This window comes from Hemitrygon akajei, chromosome 6 (assembly GCF_048418815.1).
Source record: "Hemitrygon akajei chromosome 6, sHemAka1.3, whole genome shotgun sequence".
Taxonomy (NCBI): Eukaryota; Metazoa; Chordata; class Chondrichthyes; order Myliobatiformes; family Dasyatidae; genus Hemitrygon; species Hemitrygon akajei.
Window position 1 is genome coordinate 135588659 of NC_133129.1, and position 14508 is coordinate 135603166.

General features: G+C 41.6%; 1 protein-coding gene across 7 annotated transcripts in view; it reads left to right on the plus strand.

Moving 5' to 3' along the window:
- Positions 1–14508, plus strand: part of rab3il1 (RAB3A interacting protein (rabin3)-like 1) — a 63352-nt gene that overhangs the window by 35856 nt on the left and 12988 nt on the right. For 5 of the 7 annotated variants that reach the window (XM_073049332.1, XM_073049325.1, XM_073049331.1 and 2 more), the window contains 2 exons: positions 237–349; positions 437–460. In XM_073049332.1, the coding sequence (XP_072905433.1) occupies positions 237–349; positions 437–460 (137 nt within the window). The remainder of the gene's footprint in view (positions 1–236; positions 350–436; positions 461–14508) is intronic. The other 2 variants (XM_073049326.1, XM_073049330.1) reach the window with 1 other exon arrangement.

The window sequence follows — 14508 nt, forward strand, 5'->3', positions numbered from 1 at the left end:
TTGACTAATATTTTTTGTCTATTTCTTCTCTTTCCTGTCTCTCTGCCATGCTACCCTATCCTCCCTCTTTTTGTATCTTGTATACTGTGATTGTCTGCTTCTGTTTACCTCTATGTGTGGCTCTCATCAACTTTGTTTATGCATTTGTTGTCTCTGTCTTGTGCTTTGTCCTCTTTGTTTCTTTTTCTGCCTCATTATTTATTTTCCTTCCCTTCACTCTCACTCCTGTTTCTCAGCTGACAGAAGCGGTCCAGGCTGCTGTCGAGAACAACACGTTGAGTATTGAACCAGCAGCTGTCCAAGCGCTACCAGTGGTCAAAGCTTCAGCTATAGAGTGTGGTGGACCAAAGTAAGAGCATACACTTCATAGCTTTGATCTAATTGTTATTAATTGGTCTCATTCTCCTCTTGATTTGATGTTCTTTCTCTCTTCTAGTGGGTGGCAGGCTGAAGTAGTGACGTAAGTGTTTACATAGATATTCCCAGTCCTAATGCAAACTAACGCCGGGTTATAACAGCTCATACTCACAATATTAACACAGCTTTATTGTCTTATTGGACCTCATAATTGTATAAATTATGAATCATGGGCTTTTGCAATTTGTTAGATTCTGCTTCACAGTGTGTAGGATGCAGATTTCAATCTAGGCCTTCATGGTGTATGTACCTACCTGCTGGCTGTAAAGTGAAAGGAAAAACGATACTATGAATTCAGCTCCCAATGACTGGACCTTAGCACTTTAATTGTATCAAACTGTCAGCTTTAGGGGAATTGTGTGATGTTTGGTAAGGAAAAAGAAAATCCCACAGTACTGCAGCAGAGGGCAGAATGAAGCATCTCACCGCATTAGAATGGTATGTCCATACTTGAATTTGTATCCCGAACTGTACAAAGTGTTTGAAGGATTTGAGGACATGTAATTTCCATTTAAACTCTTGTACCATTAATTGTATGAGGTGCCTTAAGAGTATAGTAAAATGACGTTTTCGTTCCACTTTGTTGTATTTTGCATAATTAGTGCTAAATTAAAGTAATCATTTAAAAGTTTAGGCTCAGGTCTAGGTAAAAAGGTCAGTATTGAGAAGACAATTGAATCCCCATCACTGAGGTAGACTTGTTTTTTTTAATTCACTTAACATCTTCCCAGGTTGCTGTTTTTTTTTCAGTTTGCCCTCTTCTGTTTGAGGGAGGGTATCATAAATGGCTTCCTGACAAACCCCTGAATGGGGTGCCTAATTGTGGCGTTGAGTTTTGGTGTTTGTAAGGCTCATCTCTGCAGTGGTTAATGTTTTCCACCAGCCTGTCAAGGCCCCATTCTGAAACCCTGACAGCACTTTGCTTCGTTTCTCCCACCATCACAATAGTCATTCTTTAAGAAAACATTGAGTGCATTGTGCATGGCTTCCTTTAAGGGCTGGCTCACATGTGCCAGTGGCTGTGCGGTCTTGCAATAAATCAAGAAGAGGAGAAGGCGTTGAAATTGACAAGACATTCACTGAGCTGATGTTAGGAAGTTGATGGTGTCAGTAATCTTCAACTGTGACAACAGTCCAGTATTGTGTGTGCCTATATTTAAGGTAGCAAGAGTAACAACAAAAAGTGGAAAAAGTTTAGATGCTATACACATAGGTGGTCAGCAAGGTCCAGATGTGAATTTGGTAAATTGGATTGAAAAGCCTTGGATGATTAGCCAAGGCTGTGCTTCCTCCTACTTGGGACCTTTATCTGTAGCTGATGTTCAGATGCATATGGTCTGTTAGAATTGTGTTTAATATCTCTGGCAGATGTCACTCTAGATTTTTTTTTTGTATGGTTTCAGTCGGTACAGCCTCCACAGAGGCCTGATCTCAACATCACCTAGGCTGTCTGGGATTACCTGGAGAGCCAGGAGCAAATGAGACAGCCAAGGTCTGCAGAACAACTGTGGCAAGTTCTCCAAGATGCTTGAAACAGCCTACCAGCCTACTTCCTTTATTTAAAATTAAATAAGTAGTGCAAAAAGAGAGGAAAAAACTTGATGCAGTATTCATGGCTTCATTGTCCATTCAGAGATGGCAGAAGAGAAGAAGCTGTTCCTGAAATGTTGAGTGTGTCTTCAGGCTCCTGTACCACCATCTTGATTGTAGCACCGAGAAGAGGGCATGTCCTGGGTGATGGGGGTCCTTAATGACGGATGCCACCTTTCTGAGGCATTGCCTTTTGAGGATATCCTACATGCAGCAGAGGCTAATGCCCATTATGGAGCTGGCTGAGTTTACAACTTCTGTAGTTTTTTCCAATCCAATACAATGGCACCTCCATACCAGATGATGTCGTAAACAGTAAGAAGTTCTCCAAGCTACAACTGTAGAAATTCGCGAGTGGCTTTGGTGACATACCAATTTTCCTCAAACTCCTAATGAAACATAGCTACTGTCGTGCCTTCTTTGTAATCACATCAATATGTTCGGCACGGACTAGAAGGGCCGAGATGGCCTGTTTCCGTGCTGTAATTGTTATATGGTTATATGTTGGGCCCAGGATAGTTCGTTCAGGAACTTGAAATTGTTCACCCTTACACGCTGATCCCACATTGAGGGCTGGTGTGTGTTCCCTTGACTTGCCCTTCCTGAAGGTGGCGTTGATAAGTGGCGACTCTGCGTACAGCTCCAAAAGGAATCAAATATTCCAGTTTAGGACCACTACAGCTGAAATCCTTGGTTGCAGCCATGGGTACGTCAGTAAACAGCATTGTTTTAAGATGTTTAAAACATCTATTGATATTCAAAGTCAACGAGCCTCAGATGGCAGACTTTGGTTACAGCTTCAGTTCCCCTTTATCAAAATGGAAACTGGAATGCTGTGCCAGTCAACGGGTATGAATGAAACTCAGAGGCCTGAGACTTCCATTCCCGACTGTCCTGCTGTTGAATATTCATTCTCTGGAAAATAAATTTGAAAACCTCCAAGCAAGATGGTGCTACCAGAGAGACATCAGAGGCCAGTGTGTACCCTGCTTTATGGAAAGATGGCTCACACTCGCAATTTTGGATGCAGCACAGCTTCTTTTCCAGACTCTGCAAAGACAGGGCAGTCTTTTACAGACAGATGAGGTGGACGATCTTTTGATTCAATCATTGTGGTAAACAAACATGGTGGCTCTATGTTAGTCCTGCTCATCCAACCTGGAACATCTTGCGGTCAAAGTTCATCCTTTTTATTTGCTGAGGAAGTTTTCTGCTTGGTAGCAGTATATGTTCTACATCAGGCCAGCACTGGAATGATTGAGGAGCGTAATCAGCAGGCATGAAACTGCGCACCCTGATGCCTTCCCTGTCATTGTGGGAGATTTCAACCAAACCAGCTTGAAGATGTCTCTGAAGTACTAAGACCAACCTTACACTTGTGGAACCAGAGGAGCCAGCACACCTGACCACTGTTATGCTCTCATCAAGAAAGCTTATTGTACCATTCCACATCCAAACTTTGGGAAGTCTGATCACCTGGCTGTACTTCTACTCCCAGTGTATAGGCAGAGACTGAAGCCCACAGTATCAGTGGTGACGACCAGGATCAAGGGAGGCAGAGAAATGCTCACAGGACTGCTCTGAGTTGGTGGACTGTTCAGGGATTTGTGTTTGAGTCTGACTTCATCAGGACCTGTGTGGATGGGCGTGTGCATTTGAGAGCATACCGGACGTACCCAAATCAAATGCTGTGGATGAACCAGGAGATGTGTACGCTACTTGAGGGCTAGATCTGTGGTATTCAATACTAGTGATCCAGAACAAGGAATCCAGATATAGCCTACTGAAGGCTATTTTAAGAGTGAGAGAACAATTCTGGTTGAGGTTAGAGACCGAATCAGATACACGTCAGCAGAGGTTAGGTTTGCAGGCCATTACCTCCTGCAGAATGAAACAATGTCATAAATGGCTGTGATGCTTCACTCACAGATGAGCTCAATGCCTTTTATGCACACTTTGAAAGGGAGAATTAAAAACTACTATGCAAATCCCTGTAGCATCTGATGACCCTGTCATCTATCTTTGAGGATGATGTCAGAACATTCACCCTCGCAAGCTGACAGACCCTGATACTGTACTTGGTAAGGCATCGAAAACCTGTGCCAACCGACTGCTGGGAGTGTTCAAGGACATCTTCAATCTCTCACTGCTGATATGGAGGTTCCCACCAGCTTCAAGAGAGCAACAATCATACCAGTGCCCAAAAAGAGCAGGGTGAGCTGCCTCAACGGCTATCGCTCAGTTGCACTCACATCTACTATGATGAAGTACTTTGAGAGGTTGGTCACGGCCAGAATCAATTCCTGCCTAAGCAAGGACCTGGACCCACTGCAGTTTGTGTATTGCTACAATTGGTCTATAGGGGAAGCAATCTCCCTGGCTTTTTACTCTGCCTTGAATCACCTGGACAATAGTCATACCTACGACAGCCTACTTTTTATTGAAATTATTTAATCCTTTTATCAGCGTTCATCACAATCATTCCCTCAGTTCTAATCAGCAAGCTCTAAAACCTGGGTCTCTGTACCTCTCTGCAACTGGATCCTTACCGAGAGAGCACAGTCTGTGCAAATGGGAAATAACGTCTCCTCTTGCTGACAGTCAACCCTAGTGCACTTTGAGGATGTGTGCTTAGCCCACTGCTCTTCTCTCTCTACACCCACGATTGTGCAGCTAGGCTCAGCTCAAATGCCATCTATAAATTTGCTGACAACACAACTATTGTTGGCAGAATTTCTGAGAGTGATGAGGAGGCGTACAGGAGTAAGGTAGATCACCTGGTTGAGTGAGTGATGTTGCAACAACCACCTTATACTCAACATCAGTGAGACCAAGGAATTGATTGTGGTCTGTCTCCATGCCATCCAGTAAAAATATTGTTGGGTGGAGACAAAAATCCATTGCCTGTAGGTTCAGGTTACTGCAGAGTTTGCGAAACTGTAAGAAGGCTCAGTCTTGTGTGAGAGTGTGGAGAAAGCAATGAAGTGGCAAGCAATATAATTTGAATGTTGGGTCTATAACTAGTGTAGTTTCAAGGGAAACAATGTTAGGATAATACTTGTTATTTTGTAGTGCTGTGAGGTTGAAAACTCTTGCATTTGAAAGTTGGTTGTGATGCTCGTATTGATATTAATTGTAGACATTTTATGTCAGAATTTTGTTTCTGGAGCATGAAGGTCTGACCAAATGTGTGGACGATACAAAGACGGGGGAGGGGCAAGTAGTGCTGAGGAAGCAGGGAATATACAGAAGGACTTGGATAGATTGGGAGAATGGGCAAAGAAGTGGCAGATGGAATATAGTGTAGGGAACTGTATGGTCATGCACTTTGGTAGAAGGAATAAAGGCGTGGACTAATTTCTTAATAGGGAGAAAATTTAGAAATCGGAGTTGCAAAGGGACTTTGGAGTCCTCATGCAGGATTCCCGAAAGGTTAGCTTGCAGGGAGAAGGGAGGGAAATGGGTTTTGGTGGAATAATAAATCAGCCATGATGAGATGGGGGAGCAGGGTCGTTGGGCTGAATGCTCCAATTCTGCCCCTATGTCTTACGCTCTTGTGTCTTGTGATATTGAAATCAAAGTGGTTGGAACTTGGTTGATAGATAGATAGATAGATAGATACTTTATTCATCCCCATGGGGAAATTCAACTTTTTTTCCAATGTCCCATACAATTGTTGTAGCAAAACTAATTACATACAATACTTAACTCAGTAAAAAATATGATCTGCATCTAAATCACTATCTCAAAAAGCATTAATAATAGCTTTTAAAAAGTTCTTAAGTCCTGGCGGTAGAATTGTAAAGCCTAATGGCATTGGGGAGTATTGACCTCTTCATCCTGTCTGAGGAGCATTGTATCGATAGTAACCTGTCGCTGAAACTGCTTCTCTGTCTCTGGATGGTGCTATGTAGAGGATGTTCAGAGTTATCCATAATTGACCGTAGCCTACTCAGCGCCCTTCGCTCAGCTACCAGTGTTAAACTCTCCAGTACTTTGCCCACGACAGAGCCCGCCTTCCTTACCAGCTTATTAAGACGTGAGGCGTCCCTCTTCTTAATGCTTCCTCCCCAACACGCCACCACAAAGAAGAGGGCGCTCTCCACAACTGACCTATAGAACATCTTCAGCATCTCACTACAGACATTGAATGACGCCAACCTTCTTAGGAAGTACAGTCGACTCTGTGCCTTCCTGCACAAGGCATCTGTGTTGGCAGTCCAGTCTAGCTTCTCGTCTAACTGTACTCCCAGATACTTGTAGGTCTTAACCTGCTCCACACATTCTCCATTAATGATCACTGGCTCCATATGAGGCCTAGATCTCCTAAAGTCCACCACCATCTCCTTGGTCTTGGTGATATTGAGACGCAGGTAGTTTGAGTTGCACCATATCACAAAGTCCTGTATCAGTTTCCTATACTCCTCCTCCTGTCCATTCCTGACACACCCCACTATGGCCGTGTCATCAGCGAACTTCTGCACATGGCAGGACTCCGAGTTATATTGGAAGTCTGATGTGTACAGGGTGAACAGGACCGGAGAGAGTACGGTTCCCTGCGGCGCTCCTGTGCTGCTGACCACCGTGTCAGACCTACAGTCTCCCAACCGCACATACTGAGGTCTATCTGTCAAGTAGTCCACTATCTAATCCACCATGTGAGAGTCTACTCCCATCTCCGTTAGTTTGTGCCTTAAGATCTTGGGCTGGATGGTGTTAAAGGCACTAGAGAAGTCAAGGAATGTAATCCTCACAGCACAACTGACTCCCTCTAGGTGAGAGAGTGATTTGTGCAGCAAATACGTGATAGCATCCTCCACTCCCACCTTCTCAGCTTTGTTGTCATTGACATCTGCAGTGAAATTTGTTGCTTTCTGGCTGGGGTACGGGGCAGGTGTAACAAATTATATTAAGTTATAATAATTTTGTTAAGTGTAAAAGAGGATGTCACGTTTATGAAGCCTTCAGAAATCAGGTGACAGAGGGAAAGCAGCTGTTCCTAAAACATGGTGTGTGGGTCTTCAGGCTCTTGTCCCCTGATGGTAGTACTGAGAAGAGGGTGTGTTCCAGATAGTGAGGGTCCTTAATGATGGAAGACTTCTTCCTAAGGCACCACCTTTTGAAGATGCTGAGGAGGTTTGTGTCCATGACGGAGACAACCCTCTGAAGCCTCTTATGATCCTGTGCATGGGCACCTCCATACCTAATGATGATGCAAGCAGTAAAACTTTTATGTTACTGAAAATGCAGAAGATTAAGTTATTACTTATGCAGATTTATTGCATGCTCAATGTCTTGCTTACTGTTGTAAAAGTAGGCTCCTCCACTGTCTTAGCACATAAAGCCTGGAACAGAAAACAGTCGGACCAACTGATTATCTGAAGAAAATCTTTGGTAAAAGAATTTTATGTCGTGCTCAAATCTGGTGCTGGTGGAAGTATTTGTGACTTCTCTTTGCATCTGAAATGCCCAGAGATTGCTCAAATATTTTTCATGATTATATAAATTCTTATAATTCCTGCAGATAAGTGGGAGGTATTATACCTCAGAAAAACAAGGGAGGGTTAGAACTCAATATTACAGGATTAAACAGCTTACTGAAGTTTAACTCTTTCATCTTCAACTTCATCAGGATTAAATGAGCATTTCCAAATTCCTTTCTTATTGTCTGGCCACAAAAGATCTAGATGATTCTTTCAAAGCAACTTCACATAGAGCTGCTATTTTACCACTGAGTTGTGTTTGCAGTCTTGTGAAGCAGTTTTCAAAAAATGCTGGTTTTTTTTTCACCTTTCTTTGCAATACAACTTGTCCAAACCACAAACAAGTATGTTGTATGAAGTTTATATTTAAAAGAAAAGGTTAGTTTTGATCATGCCCCAGTAAGACAGCAATGGGCCTAGCCTCTCCGAGTCCAACAAATAGTGCAAGTTTGTGTTTTGAACTTTATTCTTTGATTACAAGACTCTGTTGGATATTGTCAATAAAAAACACTTCAAGTCCAGTTCATTGGCGAGCCTAACAGCAGGGGAAGCTGCGTGGCTTCAGTTGTTGCATGGGTCAGACCTTCCTGCCGCGGGGTTGTCTGTTAGCGCTATCCGGGGGAGGAGGTGTGGGAGAGGTGCTGTGGGTGTGCTGAATCCCTTCTGGCTTGGAAGCTGGTCCCTGCAGGCTGGCTCTTCTGTCGGGGCCGGTCTCCTGGGTTCAATCCCTGGAAGACGAGCTGGTTCGCTGCCTTCTGCAGTTGACACAACGCGAGCTTGTTTGTGCAGAAGTGTGTGTCCAGGGCAACATCCCATGCACCATCGATCTTCAGGCCATGCCTCTCAGGGACTTGTGCTAATCTTATTTCTGCGACTGTATGTATTGTGTTTCACCCCTTGACCCCAGTGGAATGCTGTTTTTAATAGCTGTATATACGTATGTATGGTTGAATGACAATTAAACTTGGGCTTGCTTCACTGTGAGAATTTTTTCCCCCTAAAAGACTGAACATTAGAGGCCAATAATGCTTTACTTAATATAGGGATCAAGTCACATATTTGGCTGGCGGGTACTTAAGGACATTTGGATACTATTTTTTTTAAATAGTCATGTTCATCTTTTTTCTTGGGCCACTCCACATTGCATTCAAGTTCTATGGGTGGGTCTGAACATGTCAGTGTTGAAAGTTTCACTGTGGTGCATGTAATCTCACTTCAGTCTGAGAATTTAGACTGAGAGTCTACAAGGATTTAATAGAGGGCTTTCATTTTCCCACATGTGGAGTTTGCCCAACTTCCTGCAAAGTTCAGACCTCTTCATTAGCAGATCTGATGTTGAGAGGACTACAATCCATTTATGTCTGGACTGATGGCTGTTGCCTTAAAGTTCAAGCCCCTAAACATTCATCTGGTTAAAACGGCTTCCATCCCAGTGACCTCTCCATTTTTCATTGTACAAACCTGAGCCATTGTACTGAGGCCTGAGACTATTAAAACTGCACTCTGAACTAGAAACGTGCATGTATGTTCCTGTGACTGTGAAGCATGACACTGCTAACGAGCGCCTCTACTTTATTAGAAGTTTGCGTAGATTTGATATGTCATTTAAAACAAACTTCAATAGGTGCACAGTGGAGAGTGTCCTGACTGATTGCATCATGGCCTGTTATGGAAACACCAATGCCCACATGTGGAAAAAGCCTACAAAAAGTATTGAACAGTGCCCAGTCCATCACAGGAAAAGCCCTCACCATCACTCGACTCTTTTACAAAGAGCGCTGCTACGAGAAAGCAGCATCCATCATCAAGGACCCCCACCATCAGGGCCATGCTCCCTTCTCACTGCTGCCATTGGGAAGGAGGTACAGGAGCCTTGGGTCCCACACCACCAGGTTCAGGAACAATTTTAACCCTTCATGCACTAGGCTCCTGAACCAGTGTTAATGATTTATCTCGCCTCAACACTGAACTGAAATCACAATTTATGGCCTCACATTCAAGGGCTCTGCAACTCTTGTTCTCAATATTACTTATTTTCCATCTGAACATTTTGTCTTTTGCACATTGGTTGTTTTTGTTTTGTGTGTAGTTTTTCATTGATTCTTTAGTATTGCTTTGTATTTTTGGTGACTATCCACAAGAAGATGAATCTCGGGGTAGTATATGATGATATTTACATACCTTGATAATAAATTTACTTTGAACTTGGGAACTAACCATATACGGGTGACCCCTTTCATTATAGTGGTGTTACATTCATCAAACTGTATTGGTGATTTTTAATAGGAAAACCCATTTCCCACACAATCTCGTAATTGAAGTTGTGTTCTGGTAGGATGTTTTTCTCTTAACATTGTTGGTGATTGTGGTGGCTGCTAGTTCACAATAGTGGTAGGAGTTTCCAAAGCAAATCTCTTTGGTGACCAGCAGCTATGTTGGAAGATACAAGTATCTTCCAGTTTAAGATGACGCTGGCGAGACACAGATCCTGTGGGAAAACCGCTAACTACTTAATTAATCGCACTTTTTCTGGGAATTAGTCACTGCAATCAGTAGCCTGTAGCTTCTCTTTCGGAGTTAAGCTTTAGAACTGCCTCCATGACCTGGCATTATTATAGTGTGGACTGAAGTCTTGAAGGTGCAGGATGGTTTCAGTGTGGTGTCTATGGGCTGAATTGAGGTGGCGGGGCCCAGGTCTAAAGAAGGAAAAACAAGCTGATATTTAATTGACTTAAGTGCTGGGCCAGATTGGAGAGGTTAGCTACAGCGTGAATCGAGGCAGTGGGTCCCAGGTCAAGAGTGTGTCGAAGTGGCATGGCCTTGGTCCAAGAATGAAGAATGCCTTGTGGTTTGGCCGATTTAAGTGCCAGGCCAGATTGAAGCGGTCAGGGTGTCCAGACGGTGTTCAGCTTGTGGCTCACGAGGTTTACTTGGCTCTGCGCTGAACTGTGACTGTGGTTTGCAACTAACAGGCTCCTGAATCGGCTGTGACTGGCTTCATGGCTGTGGACTTGCTTTTGTGAACTTAAGTTCTGAATGTTATTTTTTTACTTTTGTTGCTTGATTTATTTTATTATTTTTGCAGTTTGGCTGTTTGACGGAATTCTTTAATGGGTTCTATTGGGTTGCTTTGTTTTGTGGCTGCCTGTAAGGAGACAAAACTCGAGGTTGTATATAGTATGCATACTTTGATAAATGTACTTTGAAATGACTACAGATTATTATCCTATCGTCTTCAGTTGAATGGAGGATAATTTGTTAAATGTATATCAAATATAGGTAAGATAGTTAAGTTATATTATTTACAAGTAGCCAAAGTTAAACTTGTTGGCCCAGTGTTATGTTCAGTAACTTCAAAGTAATAATCTAATTCAAAGGAAGACACTGGAGTCCGAAATGTGTGTCTAACCCTGAGTTTACTTTAAGCGAGGCGCGTGCGTGTCATGTGGTAGCGTGTTGACATATGCAATTCACATGTTTGTACATGTAACCTTGACTTATTCAAATGAACAGGAATGTTTAATCGACCAATGTATTTACAATATTTCTCAAATATTAAATACACAACATTCCTTCCTGCTTGGCTATAAACTCCAACTGAATAGAGAATGCATCTCAACTGTATGCACAGTATACTGTACAACAGACATCCACAGCATAGTAAATTTTAAGTTGTCCCATTCAGGCCTATGGAGGATTTCTTATCCTTGTGGGATAACACCTTTCCTGACAAGAGAGATCACTCTGCTTGGCAGGAGAGACTTGTGGCTGTGAAAACATTCTCAGCTTCTGGGTCCTCTGTCATGGTGGCTGTAGGAGTGGACTCTGAGACCACAGGAAGTGGTTCTTCCTTTTTCTTCTACCTTGTGCATTGTGATTTTGGGAAGGTGAATTTAGTTCACTGGAATATTCTCTTATTAGTCCTTCTATGCTCCCTTTATGATCTGATCTCTCTTTTTGGTTTCCTCATCCACAACATTGTCTGATGAATATTCTGTTTTTGTATCTCCATTGACTCCTTTCTTTTTGGCCTTCCATTCATCCAGCTGGGCTTTGGTCTTTGCATCTACTCTTACAAGCAGCTCTTTGTCTCCCACTTGTAGCTCATGCCACAACTTTAATCCACACAGAGTAGATTCTGGTTCTTTATACTCACAAAAGCTGAATGCTTGCAACTTTCCTGAAGCTCTTTAAACTCTCTTCCAGCTTAAAACCAAGCCAAACTTTACAAGTAACTGCCTTATTAACATAACAAAAGCTTTCTCAGATACATTGCCGACAAAAATTGTTGTAGTCGGACCACTGCTTTCAACACTTTACAATTCCTCTGAGCAGCATGGTCCTTCCTTGGTCCAAGATGCTTTCCAACCAGAGGCACAGAGGTTGGCACCAACATCTGTTTGTCCTCTGTTGGGCAATGCTTTATGGCATTCAGAGGCAGTTGAGGCATCATCCAGTACATTTCTTAATTCACTTTCATATGGCTTCACTGTAGGGGATGCGGTATGTAAGTGGTGGCTGCATCTCCAATCTTGTATTTGTCTCAGCCAATCACGCCCCCACAATGCTGATCCTCTTGTTTTTAACCACATACAAGCCCAATGTGGCTTGTTGGTTGTTGTATTTCACTGTTAGAAATTTCTTTTCCACAGGAATAGTCTTTTCAGGATAAGTTCTTAGTTGAATATCTGTAGGCTTTAGTTTGGTATCTTTGAAATGTTGCTCAAACTGATTTTGAGGAATGACTGAAACAGCTGAGCCAGTGTCTAATTCCATTTTATTTGGTTTGCCATTCACTTCGTGTTTAAGCCATATTGCTTTTCTATTGTTAGTTTTCACAGGGTAGCTGGTCTTGCGTCACTCTCATCATCAGGTTTTTCATCAACAGCATTTAGATTAGTGAACTTTTTGAAACTGCAACTTGACTTTTTAGCTTTTTCTTTTTCCTCCAAAGTCCATTTATTATTTTCTGCTCAACGTGTCTCAGTATGTGTCCTACTTAGTAGCATTTTCTGCAAGTTTCACTCTTAAATCTTAATTTCTTTCGTGTATGTGAGCCCCTGTCACAATGGTAACACAATTTGTTCAGCTAGGCCAGTTTCTGTTTAGATGTGCTGCACTTTATTCAAGCTTCCTTTCATTTCTGACTGCAGATCATTTGCAAATTCTGTCTGCGGTTTCCATTGAAACAGTGATTTCCATGGCTCATTTTAATGTAAGCTGTGTTTCAGTTAGGAGCTGTTTTTGAATGCTTTCTTTTAAAATTCAACACATAAAACAATCTCTTACTGCATCATTAAGTCCATTACTGAACTGACAATGCTCATTCTCGTCAGTTCAGCCACATCACTCATTTCTCATTGATTTCGTTTGCTTCAAAATACTGTTCCAATAACTCAGTGTACATGAGCCAATTATCTATTGTGCAATCAAACTCATCAGTCTTTCTGGTGTAGCCAGCCATTTAATTTTTTAAAAAATGATTCTTATCACCCAGTACTCACTCTTTTTTAGACAATACTTTTATCGAATTTTACATATATTTCACATATACAAATAAACAACAATAATAATAATTAAACTAAATTGTGAAACATGTCCTCATGTTTTTCACAATCATCAAAAGAAATATAACATTCACATACTTCACATATTTAACAAAAATAAAATAAAACACATCAGAAAAAGAACTGTAGAAGCACTCAACAACACTGCTATTTCAAAATGACTGTACACCTTGATGTCCAAGACACTCCAATAAAGGTTTCCATACATTTTCAATTTCTCCTGCCCTTCCTCTGGTTATGTAAGTCAGTGTCTCTAATACAATACAAGATGCCATCTCTTTCACCCATACATTTATTGTCCATTTTTCACCAAGATAAAGCTATCATCCTCCTGGCCTGCTGGAGTCCAAAATCAATTAAAATTGTCTGTTTTGAACCAACAGTAAAGTTTTTTGGATATATAAAAACACAAACACATTTTTGCTTGGTGAGGCACCTTTACTCCAACAATCTCAAATATAGTCTGAACAACTGTTTTCCAGTATTTAAGAGTTTTTACAGCTTTTTAAAAACTTGACGTCTCTGCATATGCTGGGCTGCATACTTTACTCCATGTTAAGTCATGCAGTCGAGAACACAGTGAACTGCCAAAGTTGTAACAAAGTATTAAGCAGCTGATCTTGCAAACCTTTAGTTAAAATCATTAAACTGTGATTAAGATTATAATCATCCTTGTGACGTGCCAGCTCATGCCTACACGGAGTAGATACACTGAATGTTAAACTAATGTAAAGACTTGGTGATTCCACTGGGTCTTTAAGTTCAGTGGAGAATTCAGCATTGCAACAAGGGACTAGCAACAGTGGTGTCTGGTGAACTGGATAGTCAACAGATTGGTGGAGACATGTGTAGCAGGAAATTTGGCCTAGTTTTGTTGTCCATCAAAAGAAGTTTCTAGCATGATGCATAATCGCACAGGGTTTGAAAAATAAGCAAGAAAAGGGAAGAAGATAAAAGAAACAAAATAATATAAACATATTGGTTAAGGATGGTGGTTAGGCCTTGTCCGAAAGGGCCTAATGGAGGTTTTAACAATTGAGCTATTTTGAGATAGACCACAAAAAAAATCTTCAGTGTAGTGAATTGCAAAGCAAGATATTCAACAAGAAATCAAATAAGGAACTTATGAACAGTTTCTTGACCAGTAAGGAGGAAGTTGAAGAGCAGAGCGCAGATGCATTTAAGGGGAAGCTAGATAAGCATTAGAAAGGAAAAGAGAAACAGCGAGGTATGCTCTTAGTTGAGGAAGGATGAGTTGAGAGAAACATAAACTCTGGCCTGGACTTTGCTGAATGTCTGGATCTATACGCTATGCAATTTTATGTAATAGCCAGGAAAAGAAGAGAGGGAGAATGTATTAATATTACTTAATTTCTAATGATCCAATTTAAAGAAGTCAGTAATTTTAATTTTTAAATACTTTTCAGTGATATCCAGCATGTTGTTCACAA